This window comes from Mirounga leonina, unplaced genomic scaffold, assembly GCF_011800145.1.
Source record: "Mirounga leonina isolate KUSES-001 unplaced genomic scaffold, KU_Mleo_1.0 Mir_169, whole genome shotgun sequence".
In the NCBI taxonomy this organism is placed as follows: domain Eukaryota; kingdom Metazoa; phylum Chordata; class Mammalia; order Carnivora; family Phocidae; genus Mirounga; species Mirounga leonina.
In genome coordinates, this window is record NW_023270431.1 from 15,642,512 (window position 1) to 15,668,993 (window position 26,482).

Here is a 26,482-nt window from a genome sequence, read left to right on the forward strand (position 1 = left end):
CAAAGGAAGCGGTAGTAACATTGGGATTGGGGATGATTGAATTTTTTTTTTTAAGATATTATGTATTCATTTGACAGAGGGAATGACAGCAAGAGAGGGAGGAGAAGCAGGCTTCCCGAGGAGCAGGGAGCCCTATGCGGGGCTCGATCCCAGAACCCTGGGATCATGACCTGAGCTGAAGGCAGACGCTTAACGACTGAGCCACTCAGGCGCCCCATTGAATGTTTTTTATTTCCAGGTGCTTCAGAGATACTCAGGAAAAGATCAGATGTTACTTGGGTCAATGAACAAACATGTACACTATATAATTGCTTTAATTCAGTAACATTTCCTATCAGAGTATGACAGTTGAAAAAAAAGAACATTTCAGCAAACCAAAATTGAAATATTAGTTCTCAAAAATAAATGCTGAGAATCCAGAAATATAGAATGTCTGTTTAAAACAAGTAACTTTTGTAAAAGTTTTTGCTATAGTCATCAAGAATATGAAATATGAGTAGACATTAGTAGACTTTTAGTCCTCCTGTTCCCTCTCTCTGCCAAAAAATCAAACACTGAAAGTGCATAGGAAATTTTCCTGTAAAGTTTTAGTGAAGAAATGTCATGAAGAATTTACCATAGTACATTTTTGGTTTTAAAAGAAATGTCTTTACTTACTAGCTGCTTATTGTCATGTTTTACATAGCTTCTCCATGTATTTTGCATTTGAGACTATATTTTCAGTGCATGTTTGCATTATATATCCTTTTTTTCTCTAGGTGTTAGTTGATGCTCCATGTTCAAATGATCGAAGTTGGTTGTTCTCTTCTGATTCTCAGAAGGCAGCCTGTAGGATAAGCCAAAGGAGGAATTTGCCTGTTCTGCAGGTAGAACTCTTAAGGTGAGGGCTATTAATAGAAAAGTTATTCTGGTTTCTAATGTAATTTAAATAGGCATGACAAATCATGACACAGGATTCCCCAAATGGAGGGTTTTCTGTGTAGGTGTTGATAATTATTCCTCCAAAGGCTGTATCCAGAAAATTCTTAACCTCTTTGCTTTCAGCTCTCATGCTGTAAGACCCCACTGCCCCCTCCCCCACCCCCTCAATGAAATGTAGTATTGCTGTGCATTGTCTTTTAAAGGATACATATGATTTTACTGTGGTTTAAAGTTGTTTGCCTATCAGGACCGTCTCAAACCTAGTGTTCAGCACCCTATTCTTTCACCAGAACCTGAACAGTCCCCCATAATAGTAGCTTTGGACCAAGATGTATGTTTTTGGTAATGGATACATTGTTTTGGATGGGTCAGCCTCCTAGGAAATTGTAGTTCATTGTTAGCACTTACCTCCCCTTGAAGAGTTCTCCAGAAGCATGTGACCACCAAGAAATACTTGGTTTTTTTATGAACAGAGGCATTTTGGGACATTCTGTCCTGGCTTCAAAAGAGATTTCTACTTATACTCTACTCCCAAGTAATTCCTGTTGTTCAATGCAGAACAAAAATTCTCTGGAATATTTTAAAATATAACTTAATGATGTATTATCACTTGTTACCTCTTACATGTGGAATGATAATGATTAACATTTTTTATGCACTTCTGACAACGTGGTTTACTTCCAATTTCTGATTGATACACAACAATGAATACATGCCATTACCTAAGTAGTACAACCAACTAATATGTAGTCTTGTTCTTGTACCAGATTATGAAATCAGCTCATATGGCTGTTCTAGGTAGTACCTACCAGAGGGTTCTTCTAAACGTTACTCATCTGGCAGTTAAACTATTTATATGCTTCCAGTGTCAGCCTTTCATCTACTAAACCCTAAGATATTTTGAGAATTTTATACCACCTTTCCCCTTCTACCTTTGGATTATTAGCTTTGGCATGTTGCATAGATCCTGCTATAAGACTTCTTTCTCACCTAAATTTTCTCGATCTGGCTTCTTAGTTAATTATTCCAGCTACTCTGGGCCTTGCCATTGTTAACCTTACACCTTGTAACAGACAATAAGTTTTATGATGGGTTATTAGCTTTGTGACCTCTATTTTTTTTTTTTTAAACTGTGATTAAGCAACCAGGCTTTCTGAGAATATCATTTTTCTTTCTCTCTCATGAAAAATCCTCCCTTCACTTCTTTTTCTTCCGGTTCATTACCAAGCTTTCTGTGTTTTATATTCTGTTGTTTTTCCTCCCATTTTGTCTCAGTTCATTGTAATCTATTTTCTTTTCCCTTTATTCTTCCAAATTTATGCTTGTTAAGGTTACTAAAGATCTATTAAATTGGCAAATATTTTTCAGTTTTAATTTTACTTGATCTCTTGATAGCATTTTAAAAATCTATTTTATTATATAACTATTACAAGGGAACATTTTCATTGTAAAAAGCTCAAATAATAAAAATGAAGCAAAAGGCCCTCTTGGCCATGGACCCAACCAAATACCAGCTTTCTTTACTGAGTTATCTGTTGGACTTGTTTAGTGGACTTGTGTGGACTTCCAAATCAAAAAAATTTCCAAACTTTTTCTCTAGAGATTTTTACGATTATGTGTGCATAAATTCATTTAAAAATAATTGCTATCACTGTGTATATATTGTTCTGAAACTTGCTTTTTTTGTACTTAATTTTTCTTAGTTTTTTCCTTATAGATTTACTTTGTTCTCTTCAACTTTTGTGAAATATTAAATAGAATCAATCTATCATATTCTATTTAATCCTCTATTTTTTGAATACTTATATTATTTCCTTTTTTTTTTTTTTTTTACTTTTACAAACCATCCTTTAATTTGTCTCATTGGACATGATACTAACATTTTTCTTGATTAAATATCACGAAGTGGAATTGAGGATCAAACATTTTAGATATATTGTTCTCTAAAATAGCTATACCAGTTTATACTTTCTATTGCATTTGACTTTATTGACTGCATGTTTCGTCTTTTTTTTTTTTTTTAAGATTTATTTATTTGCGGGGTGGGCAGAGGGAGAGAGAGGGTCTTAAGCAGACTTCATGCTGAGCACAGAGTCCCACACAGGGCTCGATCTCACAACCCTGAGATCACGACTTGAGCTGAAACCAAGAGTCGGAGACTTAACCAACTGTGCCACTCAGGCACCCCTGCTTGTTCTCTCTCATAGTATTCTCTTCCCCTGAATTTTGTGATCATATGCTTTCCTGGTTTTCTTCCTACTTATTTTCTTAATTTACCCTTAACCAGCTCATCCCATAATTTCTGGGTTTCCTTAGGCTGCTGATGTTGACTCTCTTCTCTATTTATCTGATGGCTTCAACTGATACAAGACGCTACCTCCCAAGTATGTATCTAAGCTCAGATCTTTCTCCCTAGCCTCAGACCTATATATTCAGTTATCTATGACATATCTCCATTTGGAAGCCCCTTGGCCACATAAAACTCAGTTTGTCAAGAGAAGAACTCATAATTTCAAATGCTATTCTGTCCCCCCCAAAATCAACACAACAAAAAATCAAATAGAAACCCCACTAATCTACCTCTTTTTTTCTCTCTTTTGTATCTCAGTAATTTCCATACCATCATACATTTGCCTAAGTCAGAAATCCATCTCCAACCCCCCTTTCTCTTGTACTCAGTCAATTGCTAAGATGTTTCAGTTGTACCTGTTCCGTATTTTTCAGGTCCATCCAGTTCTATCCATCCTGAATAGCCTAACCTGAGCCACCAGCATCTGTCATCTGAATCCTTGTAACTGGCTCCTAACTGCCCTGCATGTCTCCAGGTGTGAGCTTCACTTCACTCTTCACAGTAAAGCAAATCTGATCTGAAATGTAAATCTGATTATGTCATTCTCCTTTTTAAAATTCTGCAGTGGTTCCCATTACCATTAAGATTTCAAATTCCTTAGTATGATATTCAAGCCGTCTTTGGATATGGTTCCTTCTTACTTCATTTGCCTCATTATCTCAGGACTTCTCTTGCTTTGTGTTCCACTGGAGCAGTTCTTCAAACTCACCTTACAATGTCATTTCTGAGGCCAGGGCATTTCCTGTTCCTTTTGATTGAGGGTTCTTCTTATTCATTCTCCCCTTTCTGTTGGCTAACTCTGGATTCTTTAGAAATTAGCTCTGACTAGGGAGTGTAGGGTAAGGCTTCAATAAGAAGAGGTCAGGGATTGATATTCCCTTCATGTCCTTACTTTCATTTAAAAATATATTGTCGGGCGCCTGGGTGGCTCAGATGGTTAAGCGTCTGCCTTCAGCTCAGGTCATGATCCTAGGGTCCTGGGATCGAGTCCCACATCGGGCTCCCGGCTCAGCGGGGAGCCTGCTTCTCCCTCTGACCCTCTCCCCTCTCATGCTGTTTCTCTCTCACTCGCTCTCTAAAAAATAAATTTAAAAATCTTAAAAAAAAAAAAATAAATAAAAATAAAAATATATTGTCAGTTTCTTTGCTTAACATTTGCCTAGTACTTATCTCTTTCTTCAACAAGACTGTTATAAGCCCCATGGGAACAGGGATAGTCTTACTGTTTTTACTGCTAATACATAATTTGGTGTCTGGTATGTAGAAGGAGGTCAGCAAATAATTGTTTTAAAACACTAAATTAGAAGGGCTGAGTATTTAGAATTTAAATCTGTAATTAAATTTATAGCAAAGTTACTCTCATTGAATGCTGGGCTAGATCACCAGACAGCTGTTTTCTTCTCAAGCCGAGCCAGGCCCACACAGAAGCAATCATGTCTAAGGGACTGGCAGTTGGCATTGATCTTGACACCACCTACTCTTGTGTGGGTGTCTTCCAGCACGGGAAAGTGGAAATAATTGCCAATGATCAGGGAAACTGAACCACCCCAAGTTATGTCGCCTTCACTGACACCAAATGATTGATCAGTGATGCTGCAAAGAATCAAGTTGCGATGAACCCCACCAACACAGTTTTTGATGCCAAATGCCTGATTGGATGTAGATTTGATGATGCTGTTGTCCAGTCTGATATGAAGCATTGGCCTTTTATGGTGGTGAATGATGCTGGCAGGCCCAAGGTCCAAGTAGAATACAAGGGAGAGACAAAAAGTTTCTATCCAGAGGAGGTGTCCTCTATGGTTTTGATGAAGATGAAGGAAATTGCAGAGGCTTACCTTGGGAAGACTGTTAGCAATGCAGTTGTCACGGTACCTGCATACTTCAGTGACTCTCAGTGTCAGGCTACCAAAGATGCTGGAACTATTGCTGGTCTCAATGTACTTTGAATCATCAATGAGCCAACTGCTGCTGCTATTGCTTATGGCTTAGACAAGAAGGTTGGTGCTGAAAGGAATGTGCTGATCTTTGACTTAGGAGGTGGCACTTTCGATGTGTCAATCCTTACTATTGAAGATGGGATCTTTGAGGTTAAATCCACAGCTGGAGACACCCACTTAGGTGGAGAAGACTTCGACAACAGGATGGTCAACCATTTTATTGCAGAGTTCAAGCGCAAACATAAGAAGGGCATCAGTGAAAACAAGAGGGCAGTTCGTCGTCTCCGTACTGCTTGTGAACGTGCTAAGCGTACACTTTCTTCCAGCACGCAGGCCAGTATTGAGATTGATTCTCTATACGAAGGAATCGACTTCTATACCTCTATTACTCGTGCCTGGTTTGAAGAATTAAATGCTGATCTGTTGTGTGGCACCCTGGACCCTGTAGAGAAAGCCCTTCGGGATGCCAAGCTAGACAAATCTCAGATCCACGATAATGTCCTGGTGGGTGGTTCTACCCGTATCCCCAAGATTCAGAAACTTCTACAGGATTTCTTCAATGGGAAAGAACTGAATAAGAGCATCAACCCTGATGAGGCTGTTGCTTACGGTGCAGCTGTCCAGGCAGCCACCCTTTCTGGAGACAAATCTGAAAATGTTCAAGATTTGCTGCTCTTGGATGTCACTCCACTTTCTCTTGGCACTGAAACTGCTGGAGGAGTCATGACTGTTCTCATCAAGCATAATACTACCATTCCTACCAAACAGACACAAACCTTCACTACCTACTCTGACAACCAGCCTGGTGTGCTTATTCAGGTGTATGAAGGTGAGTGTCATGACCAAGGATAACAACTTACTTGGCAAGTTCGAACTCACAGACATATCTCTTGCCCCTCGTGGCGTTCCTCAGATTGAAGTCACTTTTGATATTGATGCTAATGGTATCCTCAATGTCTCTGCTGTGGATAAGAGCACAAGAAAAGAGAACAAGATTACCATCACTAATGACAAGGGCCACTTGAGCAAGGAAGACATTGAGCGCATGGTCCAGGAAGCAGAGAAGTACAAAGCTGAAGATGAGAAACAGCGGGACAAGCTGTCTTCCAAGAATTCACTTGAGTCTTATGCATTCAATGGTTGAAGCAACTGTTGAAGATGAAAAACTTCAGGGCAAGATCAATGATGAGGACAATCAGAAGATTCTTGACAAGTGCAATGAAATCATCAATTGGCTTGATAAGAACCAGACTGCAGAGAAGGAAGAATTTGAACACCAGCAGAAAGAGCTGGAGAAAGTCTGCAATCCTATCATTACCAAACTGTACCAGAGTGCAGGGGGCATGCCAGGAGGAATGCCTGGAAGCTTCCCTGGTGGTGGAGCTGCTCCCTCTGGTGGTGCCTCCTCTGGACCCACCATCGAAGAGGTTGATTAAGTCAACCTGAGAATAGGTCCAGCATTGTTCCACACCAAATATTCGAAGGACCCAAATTTATAGCAAATTCCATGGCAGTTTTAATGTTGAGCTGCTATAGTAAATAAACTGGGCATTCTTGGGCACCTGGGTGGCTCAGTCGTTAAGCGTCTGCCTTTAGCTCGGGTCATGGTCCCAGGGTCCTGGGATTGAGTCCCACATCAGGCTCCCTGCTCAGCGGGAAGCCTGCTTCTCCCTCTCGCTCTGCCCCTGCTTGTGTTCCCTCTCTCACGCTCTCTCTCTGTGTCAAATAAATAAAATCTTTAAAAAAAATAAAAATAAAAAAAAAATTAAACCCGGCATTCTTGATACTTGAATATGGAATACGTGCACAGGGAAAGGAAATAAGCATTGCATTTATAAACATTGTATTGTTAAGTGGAAAATGCAATGTCTTAAATAAAACTATTTAATTGGCACCAAAAAAAAATTATAGCAAAGTTAATCTGCCAAAGATGATATAATCACTGTTGTGCTGCGTAGTAATTAGACATAAACATAAAGCATTTCTGTAATTTATTTTGATTTGTATTGCTTTTATATAACCAAAGCATGGTTTTAGTTTCAGTTTAGTTTTTTTCCTCCAATTGATACATTTCTCTTAACTTCATTTAGCATTTCAATCATTGTCGTAAAGGTCACACATTTATATAAACCTCACATAGGCACCTACTTATGCCCTAACAACTATGGCTCTTCCTTAGTGGCCACTCCACTCTCCCATCATCTTATTTTCCAAAAGGAATGGCTTTAGCATTACATCATTTTAGTAGCATATTAACAAGGTGCAAAACTGACATCTCACTCACTCCAGGTGTAGATTTTTATGTAATCAGATGGGGAAGACCATCACCCCAGCCATCTCCTATTCTTTTCCTTGAACAGCTACTCTCCATTTCCTGTCTCTGATGCTTGGTCTGTGTGAGAGATTTGGGAGCCACCTAAATAAAGTAGTTGAAACTTTGGGTCCCTTGGTTGTGTGGTTATGATGATAATGGGGAAAGAGTAGGAAACCCAAGCAATAGGCACAGAGAATGGTTCTAATTCCCTGACATCTACAAGTCTGGGAGTTGAAAAGATGAAGAAAAAATGATAATGTCAGCCACAATTTCTCTTTTACCTCCTGTCCTTGACCCTAGAAAATGAAATATATAGTAATAGTAATTGTCTCATCAGGGATAGCTCTATCACTCACTGTGCCACATACAAAGAAATTTCTTACTTTCTTTGGAATCTTTCTCACCTAGTTATTATCTTACCTTCCTTTAACAAAAGGCAATCCTTTTATTCCACAATAAGAAATGAAAAGTTTCAAATGCAAACATAGGCAAGAAAGTAAATATATTGATGTGTGAGTTTTACTCAAAAGTATAAAGGATTGATAGTAGATCCTTATTTTCATTTGCAAAGAGCAATTAGAAAGCAAGAAAGCAAATATTGCCTAGCTTGATATTGTGGACAGAAGATGGCACTCAGAAGGGAGAAAAGGAGTGGAATGGATAATTGAGAGGCAAATAAGGAAAACTTTTGTACTGTTTTGTAGTATTTGCATTTGTCAGCTGACAGATACAGCACTCAAAGATACTTTATGCCCTCTGTGGCTATATATTCATTTACCTCACCAGAAATTTTTCATATTTATATTAATTAGGCAGTCTGCATAGTGTTCACAGTTTTAGCTTTTGAAAACACAATACTGTACAACCAAATATTACTCTTAACACGTTTTTATGAATGTGATACTTAAAATTGATACTTTATTATTATTATTAAAGATTTTATTTATTTATTTAAGAGAGAGAGAATGCACACAGAGCAGGGGAAGGGCAGAGGGAAAGGAGAAGCAGACTCCCTGCTGAGCAAGGAGCCTGATGTGGAGCTCAATCCCTGGACCCTGAGATCATGACCTGAGCCAAAGGCAGACGCTTAACCGATTGAGCCACCCAGGCATCTCAATACTTTAACATAATAAAAGTTTCTTGATGTTACATATTTTTTAAAAAGAGTAATGTTAGTAGATATGTAAGTCTTTTAAAATTATTTTAAAAATTAATGTATGTTTATAATCATGAAAAGAGTAATCTAACCTGATTTTTCATTTTACCATGGAAAGCTTATTGGAAGACACAATGATGACAGGAGAGAGATTCCAAAGCATATGGGTTCATTGTACACTTATTGAGGACTCTTTGATTTATCCATACAGAAGTGGAAAAATTAGAATCTTCTGTTTAACTTATAAAACATGAAGATAAAATTATATACAGCTCTCTCACATATCTTCCCAAAAACCATTTCAGAAGATAAGAATGTGGGACAACATTATAAGGAATAATTGAACATAAGCCAGTTCTATTAATGGAGTACCATTTGAAAGTATACCTTTACTTTATTTCTCAAAATAATTTCTGAGAGCAGTCATTTCTGTTACATACTATGTATGTACATAGTACATAATCAGATTCTCTGCTTCATTTTAATTTAAATGTATTAGGAAAAACAGAGTGGGAAAATATGTTGAAAATAACACACATGTAGTCTCTTTAGAAAGTGGCCATGGTGTTTGTGCAAAAGAAGTTTACATGATTTTTAGGTGGGAAAGCACGAACTGAAGAGTATGATTTATAACAAAAATATTGGTATGTTATTGCAGTAATGTATCATGTCATCCATTTCCTCAGAGAAAATCAATCACATTTAAAATACTGACCCCTTCTGGTTTTCTTTTCTCACTAGTTGACAAGTAAAATCCAATTTGTGAACCCATTGAAAAAGGAAGCTTAGATGATTCAGTTACATTTTGAAAATTTGTATAAATCATCCAGATAACTATCCTTAAAAGGTAGTACTCTGACAGCAAGAACTGTGTTTTAAAAGAAACATTAAAAAAAAAAAAAAATCCCCAACAACTCCTCTGTCATGCTCTTGAGCTGAGATAAGGGATACCTAGTGATTATGGAGCGTGAGTCTTCATCATTCATCATCATAGTGACCAAAATATTGATGTGTTCATGTTGGAAAAATAATATTTGGACATACAGTTCTATTAGAATGGAAGATTTCACCACTGTTTTGGCTATGTATATAATTTCTTTTTAAAGGTCAACTAATTCACTTAGCTTTGCATACTATCATTATATGCTTAGTCATATGTTTGGAATCCAGAAAACAAAAGCAAACCACTATTAATACTACTACTCTTGCTGCTACTACTACTAATACTTTTCTTCCTCCTCTTTCTTCTTTTTTTCTTTAAGTTAAATGGCAGGAGTCAGAGGTTCTCAGATTAAAAATCTGTAATTTGGGCAAAGTTACACACTTCTTTTTAATGAGAGTGTGCAGATCCAAATATTCCACATTAAATGAAATTGTAAAAGGTTGAGGAGACATCCATAGTTTGTAGCTATTGTATTTTCAACATTAAAAGTATCTCAAGTATAGGGCGCCTGGGTGGCTCAGTTGGTTAAGCGACTGCCTTTGATTCAGGTCATGATCCTGGAGTCCCGGGATCGAGTCCCGTATCGGGCTCCCTGCTCGGCAGGGAGTCTGCTTCTCCCTCTGACCCTCCTCCCTCTCATGCTCTCTGTCTCTCATTCTCTCTCTCTCAAATAAATAAATAAAATCTTAAAAAAAAAAAATTATTAAAAGTATCTCAAGTATAGATTGAGAGTATGAAATAAAATCTTGAAAATGAGATTTTATCAGCATTTATGAATTTATCCAACATTTATTAAGTATTTTGCGTCAGAACTTTGCTAGACACTGCAGATACTAAAATATATACGAAATGCTTTTTGTTCTCAGGGCAATTTTCATAACGTGGGGCAAGAACGTGTGGTAACAGAATAGAATACAGAGGTAGCAAGAGTGGGGACGCTAGGCTTTGGTCAGGTTAAGGATGGGGTGTGGGTTTACAAGTTATATTTTAACAAAATAAGCAACAGATAAATATTTAAGGTAAAGATATTTATTCTAGTAATTTTTCCTAACATGGAAATAATGTCTCATACAGCATTTGAAATATAAAAAGAAATATAAAGAAGAAAATAAGCCATCCATTGAAAGAAATTTATATTGACTTACTTCCTTTGATTGCATATAGTAATTACAATAATAGAAATCATAGTGATATATAATTTGATATCTTCTATTTAATTTATTATGAACATGTTAATAAGTAGTATTTGAAAATATACTTTTGAAATGGCTACATCATATTAAATCATTCCATTCATTCACATGTATTCAGGTAGCTAGGAGTATCAAAGACTTTCTACTGATAGGATCTCATTAATGCAAGAAATAGGTACAAAAACCTCCTAGTGGAGATTAAAATATCAGCCTTTTCAATGATCCAGACAAGAGTTTGATAATTCTTTGGGGAAGGAGTTAGCAGCTGGCCTGTGATCCATTTCTCTCTTGATTTCTAGGGAGGCAGTCCCATGGAAAGAAAGAAGGCGGGTGACCCAGTTAAACATGATGATAACTGACCTCCTTGGTAAATAAACTAATGAATTTTGTTGAGAGGAGAACTCTTACTTATGGCATGCTTTGAGCAGAATATCCCTGGTTAGGATTGCCATGGTAAACACAACCTAGAATCTAGATTTATGAGGCCCAGCTTCCTGGAGAGTGTCATACAAGTATTCAACTCCCTAAGATATATTGGAGATGCTCCCCATTGTGTGAGGTGACCTGTGAAATTTGCTTAGAGAACTCATCTATTATCTGAGCTAGAAAACATTCTGAGCTATAAGCAAGACTGAGATAGCCACATTGGATGTCCCTGCCTCTTTTATGCCACTTGATTGCTTGTATATTTGAAATTATTAGTAAAGCTTGATAATGGCTAAGATACCTGGCTCATGAGAATCTGATTTGACAATCCAGTCCTTTGTGTTAGCTCACCCCTAAACCCCACCCAGGGACCTCTGATGAAACCTTATTCCAGTCCCACATCTAAATCTTGAAATTTAATCAGCTAATCCAGACAGCTCTAGACAGTAAGTAAGAGCCCTCCCCTTTTATATCCTGTGCATGGAAACATGATTAAAAAAGTGAAAGGGTAGGGCCTGTTGTGCCAGAGCTCAGGCAGTTCCAGGAGAATAGAGAGTTTGTGATGTTCCACGAATAGTGATTTTTCCATTTTGGTTACACTCATTAGTAAAAATAATAACAATGGATGCTGTTCATTGACTACATTAGCTACTTCTCTCCTTGTTTGCAGAGGCTCAAGTAAATAGGTGGAGAGGGTCTTGAATTGTTTACTCCAGCAACATGCCTATCCCTGCCTTGTAGGTGGAGGAGGAAGAATCTCCTCCTTCTTCATAGAAACAGGATGCAAGGATAGTGGCAGTTCTCCCCTAACTGTATTCTTTCTGTTTATTGTATTCTCAGTATTTATTGAGTGCCTTTTATATTCTGAGCACCAGTGGTGAAACAGGGCAGATTGAAATTTTGTTTGACGTGGCTGCCATTATTTTGTAAGTAAGTAACCGTCCATCATTACTGATGTAGGAGTTTCATGACTTCTGTCAACATCCCTGAAACTGGCATGCTACCTTTTTAGCTTACAAGCAAGATAAATATCAGTCCCTTCACAGTTTTTGACTTTGTGGTACAATATCTTCTCCATATTGTGGCTTGGTGGCTTACCTTTTACTCTTTTTAGTGTTCTGGTTTTTTTGTTTTTGTTTTTATAAAGAAAGGTTATTGCTTTTTAAATATATCTATATCTTCCCTTAGGATGAATGCTTCTTTGTGTCCTGTTTAAGAAATATTTCCATAACTTAGATAATCTCTTGTGTTATTTTCTGGAAGCTTCATTTTTTAACTTTTACATTTAGGTCTATAGTACACCTCAGCTAATTTTTGTTTAGTAGTGTAAGGTAGGAATCTATTTTCTTTTCTTCCTTCCCATTTTCCTTCCTTTTTTTAACCTTGCACATGAATACCTAATTGTCCCAACAGCTTTTATTTTATTTTTTTAAAGATGTATTTATTTATTTTTAGAAAGAGAGAGAAAGCACATGGGAACGGGGGAAGAGGCAGAGGGAGAGAGAGAATCTCTAGTAGACTCCCAGCTGAGCACGGAGACCCACATAGGGCTCCATCTCACGACCCTGAGATCATGACCTGAGCCGAAATCAAAGAGTCACACTCTTAACCAACTGAACCACCCAGGTGCCCCCCAACAGCATTTATTGAAAAGTCTGTCCATTTACCAGTACTCTGTAGTGCTACTTCTGTCATAAATCAGATGTCCACATTAACATCAGTCTGATTTCTGTTTATTCAATTGCTTTGTTTACAGATCCTCCAACTAGTGCTACACTAACTTACCATAGCATTAATGTCGTAATATGTAGGTGCAAATATTCCCTTTTGTTTGTTTGTTTCATTTTGTTTTGTTAAGAGTATGTTGGCTATTTTCGATTCCTTTGCATCTTTACATTTTAGAATCAGCTTTTCAAGTTTCATAAAAAACTTGTAGGGATTTTGATTGGAATTACATTAAACCTATCAATTTAGAGAGTTTTGACATTTTCTTGCTATTTCACAATATTGATAGATTTGTTAAGTTTAAAATTTATAGATTCTTTTGGATTTTTAACAAAACCCCTCATAATTCTGTGATATGTAGAAATATATAGGTAATTTTTTCTGGATTCTGTTTGATATTTTGCTTAGGATTTTTTCATGTGTGTTCATGAGTGAAACTGGCCTGTAATTTTTCATTTTTGAAATAGTCTTATTAGAGTTTGTAATTAAGGTTATGCTGGCTTCATAAAATGAACTGAGGAGTGGGTTCTCATTTATGTTCTCTGGAACAGTGTATGGAAAATTGCAATTATTTTTTTCCCTTGACTATTTGACAGAAACCGCAGTTGAAGCCATAATGGACCTGAGTTCTTTGGGGAAATTTTTGACCGTTGATTTAGTTGTTTCTTTAACAGTTACAGGACTCTTTTTTAAAAGATTTTATTTATTTATTTGACACAGAGAGAGAGAGCGCGCACGCACAAGCAGGGGGAGTGGCAGGCAGAGGCAGAGGGAAAAGCAGGAAGCAGGTTCCCCACTGATAAAGCTGAGCCACCCAGGCACCCCACAGTTACAGGACTCTTAACAGTTCTCTCTCTCTCTTTTTTTTTTGAGCCAGTTTAAGAGGGTTTTGTTTTTTGAGTAATTTTCCCATTTTATCCAAGTCTACAAACTTACTGACATAAAGTTGTATATAGTATCTCCTTATTATCTTTTTAGTGTCTGCAGGATTTATAATGATATCCTCTGTTTTATTTTTGTTAATCAGTCTTGCCTGAGGCTTGTCAAATTTTTATGACTTTTCAGGATCCAGTATTTAACTTTGTTCATCTTTTTTATTGTAAGTTTGCTTCCTGTTTCCAAACATATGGGGATTTTTTTGGTTATCTTATTAGTCTTTAATTTTTATGTGATCAGAGAACATATGCTATATCAGCCTGTTGTTTACTTCTAAAGAATTATTTAGGATAGTGGTTTTTAAACTTTGCTCTGTAAAGACATAGGGATTTTGTAGGATTGTTATAGTAGCCATCTTGAGGGAAGGGAGAGGGATGACCAGGAGAGCCTTTTAGTTCATCACAGCAGATCCAGCTAGGGGTGTGATATCTTCATCTCATTAAACCTGTGGGATGTCATTTGAAGAAAATTTCTTGTTACTTAAAAAAAATAATAATAATAAGTTTGAAAAAACTTTAAAAAATCATTTAAATCAGTAATAAGCAATCTCTTTTCATTTATAAACACATTTGCCATGGGCAAAATTAAGTAACTCTGGTGGTTTTCTTGAAAGCTTTTTAGTTCTTTTTCTTTATGAGTGAAGAGACAATATTTGATAGTAGATTAAAGACCCTGTGAAAAGGCAGGCCTAATGTAATCTGTTGTCACTCTTCCTAACTTAAGCAACACAAATCTGTATTTCTTATATTCAGTCTTAGCAGAGAGCTTTTAATCCCTAAGCCATCCTCCTATACCAATCTTAATGAGGTATTAACTGTTGGTGGGAAAGTATACTAAACATAAGATTTCCAAGTAGAATTGGAACCAAATATGTTAAAACTTGTCATTTATAATCTATTTCAGGAGTAGCTAGCATCATTTATCACTCTGCTCTACCATGTATAAAAATGCCATATAAAAAATATTCCTTCTTCAAGGTAAAAACTTACTGCCAGTGGAGAGAAGATAATTATCAGCATTGTTTTTGTTTCTTAGGCTGACAAAGGAATAGCTGCTGGGTATGGCATCTCTGAAAATAGCACGGTCCGTCATGTTTCTTTATCTTGAATTTACAGAACTTCTTTGATAATAAACAGTTTGATATCTAGAAATTTGATTACTTACTGTGAGCATAGTGAAGGGTACCCTCAAGGCTTGTAAAATAATACTTTTAAAACTGATGATAGCACTGGGTAACTATCAACTTAGAAATATCTGTGTTTTAGATTCTTATGGTACCTGAAATTTAATTTTGAATCTGCATTTATTTGATAGATTGTACATGAGCTTCAACTTTTCACCTTAATGTTTTCCTTGGTCATAGTACATAATAGTGGTATTTGCTTTCTGGCCCAGACTGCTGTTTACCAGCAGAAATAGTAAACTGATAAAAACAGAGTGAAGTGATAAAGAACAGGCCATGGAAAAATGAAAGAAATAGGAACTGTTGAAAGGAGCAAAAGTAGAAAAATTTGAAATGAATAGTAGAAGCCAACATTGTAACATGGAAAAAAAATATGGGATGGTAAGGAAAAATAAATCAAACAGAAACCCCTGCAATACTTAGTGGAAAAAAAAGACAAAATGTAGAGGAATTAAACATTTAGGATTGGGGGTGGGGGGACAAAAAAGGAACAATTTAGACATATGAGCTTTGTGAACTCATAACAATTGGCTAAAGTTGTCATTTTATTATTTGTTAAATAATTTTGTAGTAATTAAAATATTTCTATTGGTACATCAAATTAGGTTAATTTTTTTTTTTTTTTAAAGACTGGATTTATTTTCTTTCTTTTAAATCAGATTGCCTGCCTTCCACACTAACTTTCTCTTTTAGATTTCCCTTATGTTACCAGAAAAACAGTGTCAGGATAACCTTCATTTTTAAATATGTCTTAATGGCATTTTTGGTGCCTAAAAGGGTTCTGGTACCAATTCCAATGTGGTGGGGGGGGTGGTTCCCCCACCATCACCAAGTAGTTCTCTGTGATACCAGTTGGGTGTCCTACAGTTTAACTCAGTTCTTGACAATCTCTACCCAGAGTATCAAGAGTTCAGTCCTGCAAGACTGCTGTCACCACACTTCAGAAGCCAATTACAAGTCCATGTTTGTCACCTGCTTCTAACCAATGGGCTATAAATCAGAGGTTCCCATGACCCACTAGTAGGTTTTGATTTGCTAGAGCATCTCACAGAACTCAGAGAAACATTTACTTGCATTTACCAATTCTATTAAAGAATATGATAAAGGATACAGATGAATATCCAGATGGAAAAGATGCGAGGTACATGGGAAAGGGCATAGAGCCTCCATGCACTCTGTGGGCATGTTACTCTCTCCCAGCTTCTCCACGTGTTCACCAACCCACAAGCTCTCTGACCTATCCTTCTGGGTTTTTATGGAGGCTTTATTATATAGGCATGCCTGATTAAATTGTTGGCTATTGGCAGTTGTTAAATCTTGAGCCCCTCATGCCTCCCTAGAGGTTTGGAGGGTGAGACTGAAAGTTCTAACCTGGTCACATGTTGGTTCCTCTGGAAACCAGTGCCCACCCTTAGTTGGTGTTCAAAAGTTCACCTCATTTGTGTAACAAAAGATACCTTTGTTACTCTCATCTCTTAGGAAATTTCAAAGCTTTTGGAGCCCTGTGCCAGAAAAAGGAATGAAGACCATATATATATGATTATATATATATATATATAATTATAAATCACAAGATCACAGTACCACATATCTCACTTTTAAAGTGGTGACCATGGTTTTCCCTATGGAAAGTCAAGTTCCCTGCTAAAAGTTACCAAACTATTCCACTCAATCAGAATTGAGACCACAATTGCTATGTAGTAACCTTCATTAACAGATTATTTTACTTTCTTTTAGGAGTTTATCCACAACCCGTTTAGCAAGGGAAAAAATCTTCTTTCTCGTATTTATAAATTACTTGCTGGCGAAAACTTTATTATTATTATTTTTTTCCAAATAAAGCCTCTGGCCGCTAACATTTCCATCTGTTCTATAACGTGAGAGTTGTAGGTTGCTTGAGCTGTTTGCTATTCAGGATTTTTTTTTTTTAATTTTATTTATTTATTTTAGAGAGAGAAAGCATGAATGGGGGGGAGGAGGAGAGGGAGAGAGAGAATCTCAGGTGGACTACCCACTGAGCAGGGAGCCCAATGCGAGGCTTGGTCCCATGACCCTGAGATCATGACCTGAGCCGAAACCAAGAGTCGGGTGCTTAACCGACTGAACCACCCCACTATTCAGAATTTTTGAGTGTTAGTTGCAGTGAAATATGTTCCTTTTGTTTTACACTGAAAAGTTCTCTGCTTGACCTACCTTTTAATTAAGGTAGCATTCATTCATTCACTATTTAATAAATATATTTTGAGAACATACTTTCCAGTTGTGCTATATATAAACAAGGCAAAATGAATGTAATATAAACCATGTTTTCAAGGAGCTGAAAATTTATTGTTTGGGAAAAACAAGAGGAAGGAATTCCATGGGAAGTCAGTGAAAGTTTTAGAGATTATATGAACTTTGAAGTAAGTCTAGAAGGATGAATGACAGTTTGATCAAAAAGAAACTGGAAAATAATTATGTGAGCATTGGAACTTGCTAAACATCTAGAAAGATGAAGCAAAGAATGAATTTTAACTCCTTGACTTGAGAATTAATTACACACATTGTCTCATTCTATAAGGAGCAGAGGTATTACAGACTGACAGGGTTTGGTCAGAGAAGAATCTAAGTGATGTAAGGGATCTTACAGGAATTAGATCTTGCTGAATCATGGGCGCTGGTTAAACAATCTGTAGAAGTTCTATATAATTGTGCCCCTACTTCTGGTGTGGGACCTGAAGTTAGCCAGGGCTAGTAACCAGCACACAAAGTGGGAGAGAACAAAGACAGACTATAACCCGGAAGGATAGAGGAACCATGTCTATCACCAGAACCTTTATAGGTCTCCTGTCACCTCTGAGCATCTGATCTTAATGATGTGGGTGGTCTGTAGAATAGCTGGTGCATTTCGTTATGGAGCTGCATAGGAATGTGGCCTAGAATTCAGAGAAGCTGAAGGAAGATCCCATGATTGCTGGAGGAGCTTACCCCCACCTCATCTACAAGTTGAGCCAGTGGATCTGTAACAACATGTGTGTGTACTAGGCCATATGTGCGTTTTAGGGAATTTTGACAGTTACAAAGGCATGTGTAACCCACAACCCTATCAAAATAGAGAACATTTCTATCACCCCAGACAGATTCCTGGTGCTTCCTTAGAATCCATTTGCTTCTCTCACCGAAGGCAACCACTGTTCTGACTTCTCTTACTAATAGATTAGCTTTGCCTGTTCTCAAACTATGAAAATGTAATCAGACAACATATATTCTTTTTTATCGGGAATTTTTCTCTCAGCATAACATTTTTGAAATTTATTCATATTGTGTATATCAGAGGTTTGTTCCATTTTATTGAGTGAGAAACATCTTTATTTTGGGACTAAATCCCACTATCTGGATAAGAACATTTACTCAGAAGTGCTTGAGCAAGGCTTGAGGCCACAGTCTTATCTGTAACAGCTACCTAGTCAGGGATACCTTTTTATCACTGCTTTACTTTGGGGCACAGAATCTCTTGGCTTTTTCAACCCTAACAAGGTCCGAATTATTGACTTCTTTGTCGATTTAGAATATAATCTACAGGCAGAGCGCCTTCCTTAGCTGAGCTGTATTCCTTCCATCTCTTCTTCCAAATCCTAGGATCTTTTCTGAGCCTTCTCTCATTAATATGCACTAACATTTTGAGATTTTTTTTCTAGTCACCTTAGAGTTATATAAGCTTTGTTTAGCATGTGGTCCATCTTCCAAGATATCATAAACAATGAATTTATTAAATGTTATCCCATGGCATAATAAGGGTTATTGGCTGTATTAATCTGGGTTCTGCGGAGAAACATAGGATGTATGTATATATACAGAAAGGGATTTTTTAAAGGAATTGGCTCACACAGTTACAGAGGCTGGCAAATTCAAACTCTGTAGGATGAGTCAGCACACTGGAGATCCAGAGAAGATTTGATGTTGTGGTTCAAGTCTGAATAATCCTAGCTGGTAGAATTCCTGTTCAAAGGAGGTCAATCTTCTGTTCTATTCAGGCCTTCAAATGTGACTGGCTGGATGAGATCCGATCACATTATGGAGTGCATTCTGCTTTGCTCAAAGTTCACTGATTTAAATTTAATTTTATCCAAAAATACCACCACAGAAACATCCATAATACTGTTTAACCAAATATCTAGGCACAATGGCCCAGTCAAGTTGACACATAAAATTAATAGTCACTGGCTTTCTAGCCAGTAGTTATTTGTTTTAATATTCTCTCTATTGCCTGCTTACTAAGCCAGTTCTACATTTTAGATGCTGCTAAAGCAAGTCCACATTTGGTTCCAAATTCAGTGTAAGTGAAGATAATTTTTCCTCTAATATAACAGAAAGAAATAGACTCAAAGTAATAGTGACTTAAATAAGTAAAAGCCTGACAAGGTTTCTCAGGGTTCTGGCAATCATTTGATTGCCAGACTCCACAATCATCAGGGATCCAGGCCCCAACTTTCTTCCACTTCATGGTCTAGGATGGCTTATTTCAGCTCTTGCTGCCTAATCTGCATTGCAACTAGTAGAAAGGAACAAAAGAACATACCTCACGTTACTTCTGCTCACATCTCATGGGTTAGACTTAGTCATAAGACTATCTTTAGTAAAAGGCAGTTTTGGAAATTAGCCTTAGCTATACCCAATTAAAAACTGCATTACTACAGAAGGAAGGGAAAACTGGTATTGAGGAACAGTTAGAAGTGTTTGTCACAAATTGGAAATCCCTTGGAGGGATTTCATTGGAGGTTGCAAAGAAGATTTACAAGAAAATCCTTTAGCAAGAAGACCAATTTGAAAAATTTTACAACAGTCAAGAATTAGATGACAAAGGCCTTAATGAAGTAAATGATAGGGAAATAGGGACATGTGGTTAGATTTGCAAGATAATTTCAATGGAGAATTAATAGAACTTGGTGATTGATTGGCTCTGGAGTGGGAAGGAAAAAGTGTCAAGGATAACACCTTGGTTAACAGCATGAGCTATAGAGCTCTATTGTCTGGATTTGATTCTTGCTTTGGATATTTACTGAGTGGCCTTGTAGCAGTTGCTTAACTCTCTTGCCTTGGTTTTCTCATCTGCAAAGTCGGAATAATAACTAATGTCTAAAAACTTAATTGAAAGATTGAATGAGATAACATGTAAAACACCCAACTTTGGGAAAAAAAATAAACCAAGGAGGGGCACCTGGCTGGTTCAGTCAGTAGAGCATATGACTCTTGATCTCAGAGTTGTAGGTTTGAGCTCCACGTTGGGTGGAGAGATTACTTAAAAATAAAATCTTAAAAAAAATAACCTAAGGACAAAATTCTCGGGAAGACTGATATTTAATGGATAGAAAGAAGAGGAAAGGTGGTGAAGGAGGCTAAAAGGGAACTTCAGAGAAGGAGGTGTGAGCAAAGGAAGAGTCGTGTCCAGGAAGCCGCAGTGGGAGAACGTTTCTTGAGGTTGAGGATGAATGACAGAATCAAATAGTATAGTTAGGTGAAGGCTGAAAATGAACCTTTTAGGCTGGTTTTGTACTCATTTTATCAACAAGCTTCTGAGGAAAACGTATTTTTTATTTAAAGTTATGGAAACAAAATTTGGTTAAATGAATTGCCAGATGATTTGGAATTTGGAATAATTACTGAATTACCCCAAATTATTTGGAATTTTAATGGAGGTTCTCACTTAGAGGTTCTAACAGTCGAGTGTAGTTTGTTAAAATTCTTCAAAACTAGATGTCATTCTGTGATGAAGAGGTTCAAATTATGTCTCAACATGAGGTATTTGCTTTGATTTACCTCATCATAAATTCTGTGCTGTATCACCTGAAGAGGTGAAGGTTTTATGTTCCATAAAAGGAGCAGGTAGCCAAGATTCTCAGGTCATAGGGTCAGACCTATTAATTCTTAGTTTCTTTATGTTAAAAATGCCTGGAAGTATATAGTTACCCCTTACCTTCAGTGAGTATTTGGGACAGTTGGGATGATAAAATGTGGCATCCTCTGTTCTATTGCCCTAGATTCCATACTTATTTTAGCAGTGGTAACATTTGCTTCAGGGTATATAGCAGTGGTAAAGCTTGCAGTCCTTTTCCTGGTATTAGGTTAGGGTGGCAGTCTTTGTGCTGCGTTATTTAGCTGTGTAACTTTGAGTAAGTCACTGAGTCTTTGTGACCCTCCATTTGATAAATTGGGTCAGACTATTTACCCAGTGCACCTCATAAGGGTTTTTTTTTGTTTTTTTTTTTAAGATTTTATTTATTTGAGAGAGAGAGAACGAACACAAGCCAGGGGGAGGCAGAGGGAGAGGGAGAAGCAGGCTCCCCACTGAGCAGGGAGCCCGACGTGGGGCTCGATCCCAGGACCCCGGGGTCATGACCTGAGCCGAAGGCAGCCGCTCAACCAGCTGAGCCACCCAGGCGCCCCCTCATAAGGTTTTATTAAGACTCCATGTGTGAGGTGCTCTTTAAGTACAAAATAAACATAAGGTAACATGACTAATCAGACTGATTGCTTGTCCTTCACTTGGCTAATACAGGGAATCATATAGGAATCACATCTCATTTGATTCCTGGACCAAATCCATATTCCTGTTGATACAGGAATCTTCTATTTTATTCGAAAGAAAAAGGAAAAATTTCTTCCTGGAGGAACATGTGCTGTGTGTGCAATGTCCTCTGGAAGCATTTAACCTTTTCAGTTTGGGATTTAGTTTGTCATTTGAGTAGTAAGATACAGAGACTGCCAGTAGTTTTCATACATCTTTCATATTAATTATATAAATGTTTTTCTTTTCTATGTAAGTTGAAAGTAACCTTATAAAGTAGCCTTATATAGAACCTCTGAAACGCTAATTGAATATTAAATGGTTACAAGGGACCAATTGCAGGATTGATGCTCCTATGCCCCTTTAAAATTTTTAAAGTTACTACAGTCTTACTTGGTTTTTTTTTAAAAAAAATGTTTAATACTAGCGTTTCTAAGATGAAGGCAACAAGATTGAGAATATTGTGGCAATAAAGGAATCTTTAAGTCTATTTCACTTGATTGCTTCCCCATATTTACATCTGAAGAAAAGGTAGCTATTGCCTTAATGCTTTAATGTTGATAGAAGGGACTTGAGGAAAGATGAAGAATAAATACATTAATCATTAATAATGTTTAGCTGAAATCTTAATTTTTCAGAAGTACAGACATCTGTGATTGCTTTACTTCTACACCAGAAATTGTTGTAGGAGGGATGGTGACTGTAACTTCAAACATGTTACAAGGAAGACATAAAAAGATGTTGTTTATCTCCTGATAGTAAATCATGGGGAATTAAAGGGGAAAAGAATCACTTTCTGTTTTGGTCAAAAGATGGCACTATTGCTGTGCTGATTGTTTTCTTCTGCAGTTTGCTTCAGTCTTTTTAAATGCAGAAAACAGTTAAATTTAGTGATCTAATTAACACTGACCCTCCCAACAGAATGCCAGATTTCTAATCAAGGAACAGAAGAATAGCCCAGGAAAATGGAATTTATATTTTAAAAATGTCTTAGGTTGTTTTAGTAGCTATTTAAATAACATTTTCTGAGATTCAGAGATTTTACCTTAGGAACAACAGGACACCCTGCATCATGTTTTCAATTTTGGTTAAGTTTGAAATACCTTTACTTTGGAACCTTGATAGCTGCCAGGGTTCCAAGATGTTTTAGTTTGTTTTTTGTTTTGGGGTCTTTTTTTCTTTTTCTTTTTTTAGTTTTTTAAGGTCATTGAACTTGTTTTCATGAAGGTAATAATACTTTTTTCTTCAAAGTATTAAGGTCAGGTAATCATTTTTTTTTCCCCTCAACCATTATACTTTACTTCTTGAGAGTTGGAAAACTGTGTGGACCAAGCTGGAAATGTAAAGGTGGTCTCCCTTCTTGTGCTGGGAATGCCAGCATCTTCTCATCGTATTTCTAAGCCAGTACCTTAAATGGCTCTTAGGGCTTAATTCTGTGTTTTTCTTTGAGCAGATCTTTCAGGGGTGGAGGAATTCAAGGAAAAGCACTGAACAAAATGACAAAATAAACTTCTGAAAAAAAGGGCTTTCTTATTGATTGTACAAAGTGTTCTTTAAAAAATACAAAATAAATAAACAATATACATACAAATCAAAACACTTTTGGGGGGGAAGGAGGAATCCTTGGTATATTGAGAGAACACAAAACAATCCAGTTTTTTTTGCTTACTCTGTATTAGAATAGGAAAACACTGACGGACTCCTGCATATAGATTACAGATTTACCTATCTGGTGCTTTTTAAAGTTAAGATTTAAATGGTTTACTTTTAAAAGTAATTAAATTTAGCTCTCATCAGTTAACTGTATGGCTAGTTTACCATGTAGATAATAAGACAGACTATATTTTATGTAGCTTTGCATTGTAACTCATTTGCATCTAAAATACCATCCAAAATCTTACTCAAAATGTTTGAGGCCAGATATGTTTCAGAATTCTGATTTGTTTAGATTTTAAAAAGTAATCTAGTAGATATTTGGTAGAAGACGTTACTCACTTCCCCCAGTAGGGTCCAAGGCAACACCCTGTCATCAAACATTAATATGTTTTCAACAAAACCTCTGAATAGTTATATCACATGGGCTAAGTCTTGACCATAAATAGCCTCACATGAGTTTAGGTCAGATTTTGAGGCCAAATGAGTCTGCCATAAACTTAAGAAAAAAAACTGTAGGTTGCAGAGCTTTTGGATTTCACAAAGGAATATAAGAGGTAGTAGAGAGGCGCCTGGGTGGCTCAGTTGTTAAGTGTCTGCCTTCGGCTCAGATCATGATCCGAGGGTCCTGGGATCGAGCCCCACATTGGGCTCCCTGCTCCGCGGGAAGCCTGCTTCTCCCTCTCCCACTCCCCCTGCTTGTGTTCCCTCTCTCGCTGTGTCTCTCTCTGTCAAATAAATAAAATCTTTAAAAAAAAAAAAAAAGGTAGTAGACCTCTCATTCAGATCTCAGTTAGTTAGGTCAGTAGACCTATCATTCAGAGCTACTCTGAATTGCCAGAAATCAACTAAGGTTTTCTGTTTGTAAACAGGAAAATTTAATTTAACATTTTATTCTATTTAATGGTTTCTTTTTTTAAGAATATGTTTTATTTTGTTTTTAGCTGCTTCATTAAGAGGTGGTTCAAGCACAAAATGCATCTGATCCTATTCCAAAATACGCTGAAAGACAACCAAAGATTTGGAAAAATTTGTATAGCCAATATCTGCCATAAAGCAACAGGCTATCTAGCATACGTTCTGTGGCAAAGAAAGTCATCATTCTTTTTCTGTTAGGAATACTTGAGGTAAAAGCATTTCCCATTTTATTTTATGCTGTACTATTAATCAAAACCAGCTTTATTTCAAACTACAGCAGTGTTGTGAGATAGAGTCTTATTTCAGATTTAAAGTAGAGTTGAGCCTGATCACGACTTAGGTAGGGGGTTTCTGAGGAGAATGTATGTTTCAGTTAATGATAGAGGGATTGTATTATGTGGCAGATTGCTTCCTTTTGAAGTACTTCCCCTGGTTCTGCATTATAGTTAGGCATTGTGTATTCAATAATGTATAAAACAAGATAATGTCTACTAGTTTCTATTTCAATTTAAAGTATTAGGTTAGCCTTCCACCTAATCTGATCAAAATAATACTTTTGCTCCATCTATTGTAGTTAGTCATGACATCTTTTTCTGCCTGCTGCTGGCAAGTATGATTAGAAAGCTCTGCTGACCATCTCTCTAGCATCTGTTATAATTCAGTGGTAAATAATGCCATTAATACAGCTTGGTTTGTTGTAATTTCATGTAGTATAGTTAGTGATATGGCATAGGTGAAAAATATCCTATTATTCAGGTTCTTGTTAAATGATGAAATCTGTAGTCATTGAGAAGCCAAGGGGCCACAGCTCATTTGGAGAAAGTTAGCAGAGGATACCATTATGCCAAAATGGATGTTGCCTAGTTGTTTAGTTTTCTTTCCTATTATTTAAAAAAAAAAAAAAAAAAAGGAAAAAAAAAAGTTTGCATGGTACAGAAATTTACGTAAGTGTAGAGAGAACCTTTTTTGCCTTCTACCAGACCTCAGATCCAACATGTCTTATTTTTCTTCTCTAATCCTGACTTATATTTTTATATGGTCATGACCACAACTTTGCCACTTTACTTGTATTATTCAAGTTTCTCTGACTTCTAATGTTTTTTTTCCCCTTTCCAGAATTTTAAGTTTCTTACTGGGCTTGTTAGACCTACTAAGCAATATCTTTCTTCTATTCTGATTGTAATTATTTCTGTCCTGAAGCATCACACCCTTCTCACAACCCTCCTGTCTAACTATTCTAACTATATATATATAGTTTTATGATGTGGATGAAATAATAATTACTTGGTTCTTACGGGATGTTTCAAAGTATGCTGAATTATGGAAGCAGATGATTTATTCTAGACACCACTGTAGTAGGCAAAGTAGTGCATGTTTACGTACTTATATTTTAGAAATGTGTTAATTATCACTTAGTATATTGTAAAACACTAAATTATCTTTTAATTTATTGGAATGCCAATACCAGAAGTATTGGTTTTTAAATCATTGACCAATCTATAGAGTTGTTAAATACTCTGCAGCCTTAACTAAAATTAAGTACCTATTGCCACTTATGTATCAAAAGTGAAGAAACCCTTACATGTATTGATAAATGCTAATTATAAAGATATCTTTATACTTTCTAATAATTCTCAGCTGTTTGAACCTGGGAGTGAGTTTTCTTCACATGCCTGTTTTCCTTGATCTGTGAATACAAAATTACAGTATTTTTGAAATCTATAACTACTATAAGCAAAAGGACAAAAAATGGTGTTTAAACAACAATCATCAGCAGCAAAACAACAACCATTCGACAGAAATCCCTAACATTTTGCACTAGGGTGTTGAGATTAACCCAGTTTGTAAAAAAGCCTTTGTGTTGCCACACACAATTTTCTTGTTTAGAAATTAATGTGACCAGTTAAGTTATACCAATCTAATTTTAGAAACATAAATTATGAATGTTGGAATGAAAACAAACCAGGAGAATTAGCCAACATTGTAGAAATTAATTTAAATTTCCATCAAGCCAGCAACATATTGTTTGTTAATGATAAGGCTTCTGTGTACTTTTGTATAACTGTAATAAGAAAGAATCCTACTTATTTGATTAGGTATTGGCTTTGCTAATTGTGGAAGTAGGAGCAAAATAAGTCCTTTTAGCAGAGGTTTAAAAAAACTGTATTCAAGGGCGCCTGGGTGGCTCAGTTGGTTAAGCGACTGCCCTCGGCTCAGGTCATGATCCTGGAGTCCCGGGATCGAGTCCCGCATCGGGCTCCCTGCTCGGCAGGGAGTCTGCTT

At 36.7% G+C, this 26,482-nt stretch overlaps 1 protein-coding gene and 1 pseudogene across 3 annotated transcripts in view; both read left to right on the forward strand.

The window, feature by feature from the left end:
- Positions 1-26,482, forward strand: part of NSUN3 (NOP2/Sun RNA methyltransferase 3) — a 53,213-nt gene that overhangs the window by 18,205 nt on the left and 8,526 nt on the right. Inside the window, exons 5-7 of one of the 3 annotated variants that reach the window (XR_004681124.1) lie at positions 759-880; positions 3,238-3,305; positions 3,646-3,746. Coding sequence is in view for 2 of the 3 variants with exons in the window: in XM_035015179.1 (XP_034871070.1) it covers positions 759-880; positions 3,238-3,337 (222 nt within the window). In the remaining variant the exon portion in view is untranslated. Of the gene's footprint in view, positions 1-758; positions 881-3,237; positions 3,624-3,645; positions 3,747-26,482 lie in introns of those variants that run through there. The other 2 variants (XM_035015179.1, XM_035015178.1) reach the window with 2 other exon arrangements.
- On the forward strand, positions 4,383-6,742 carry LOC118017353 (annotated as a pseudogene).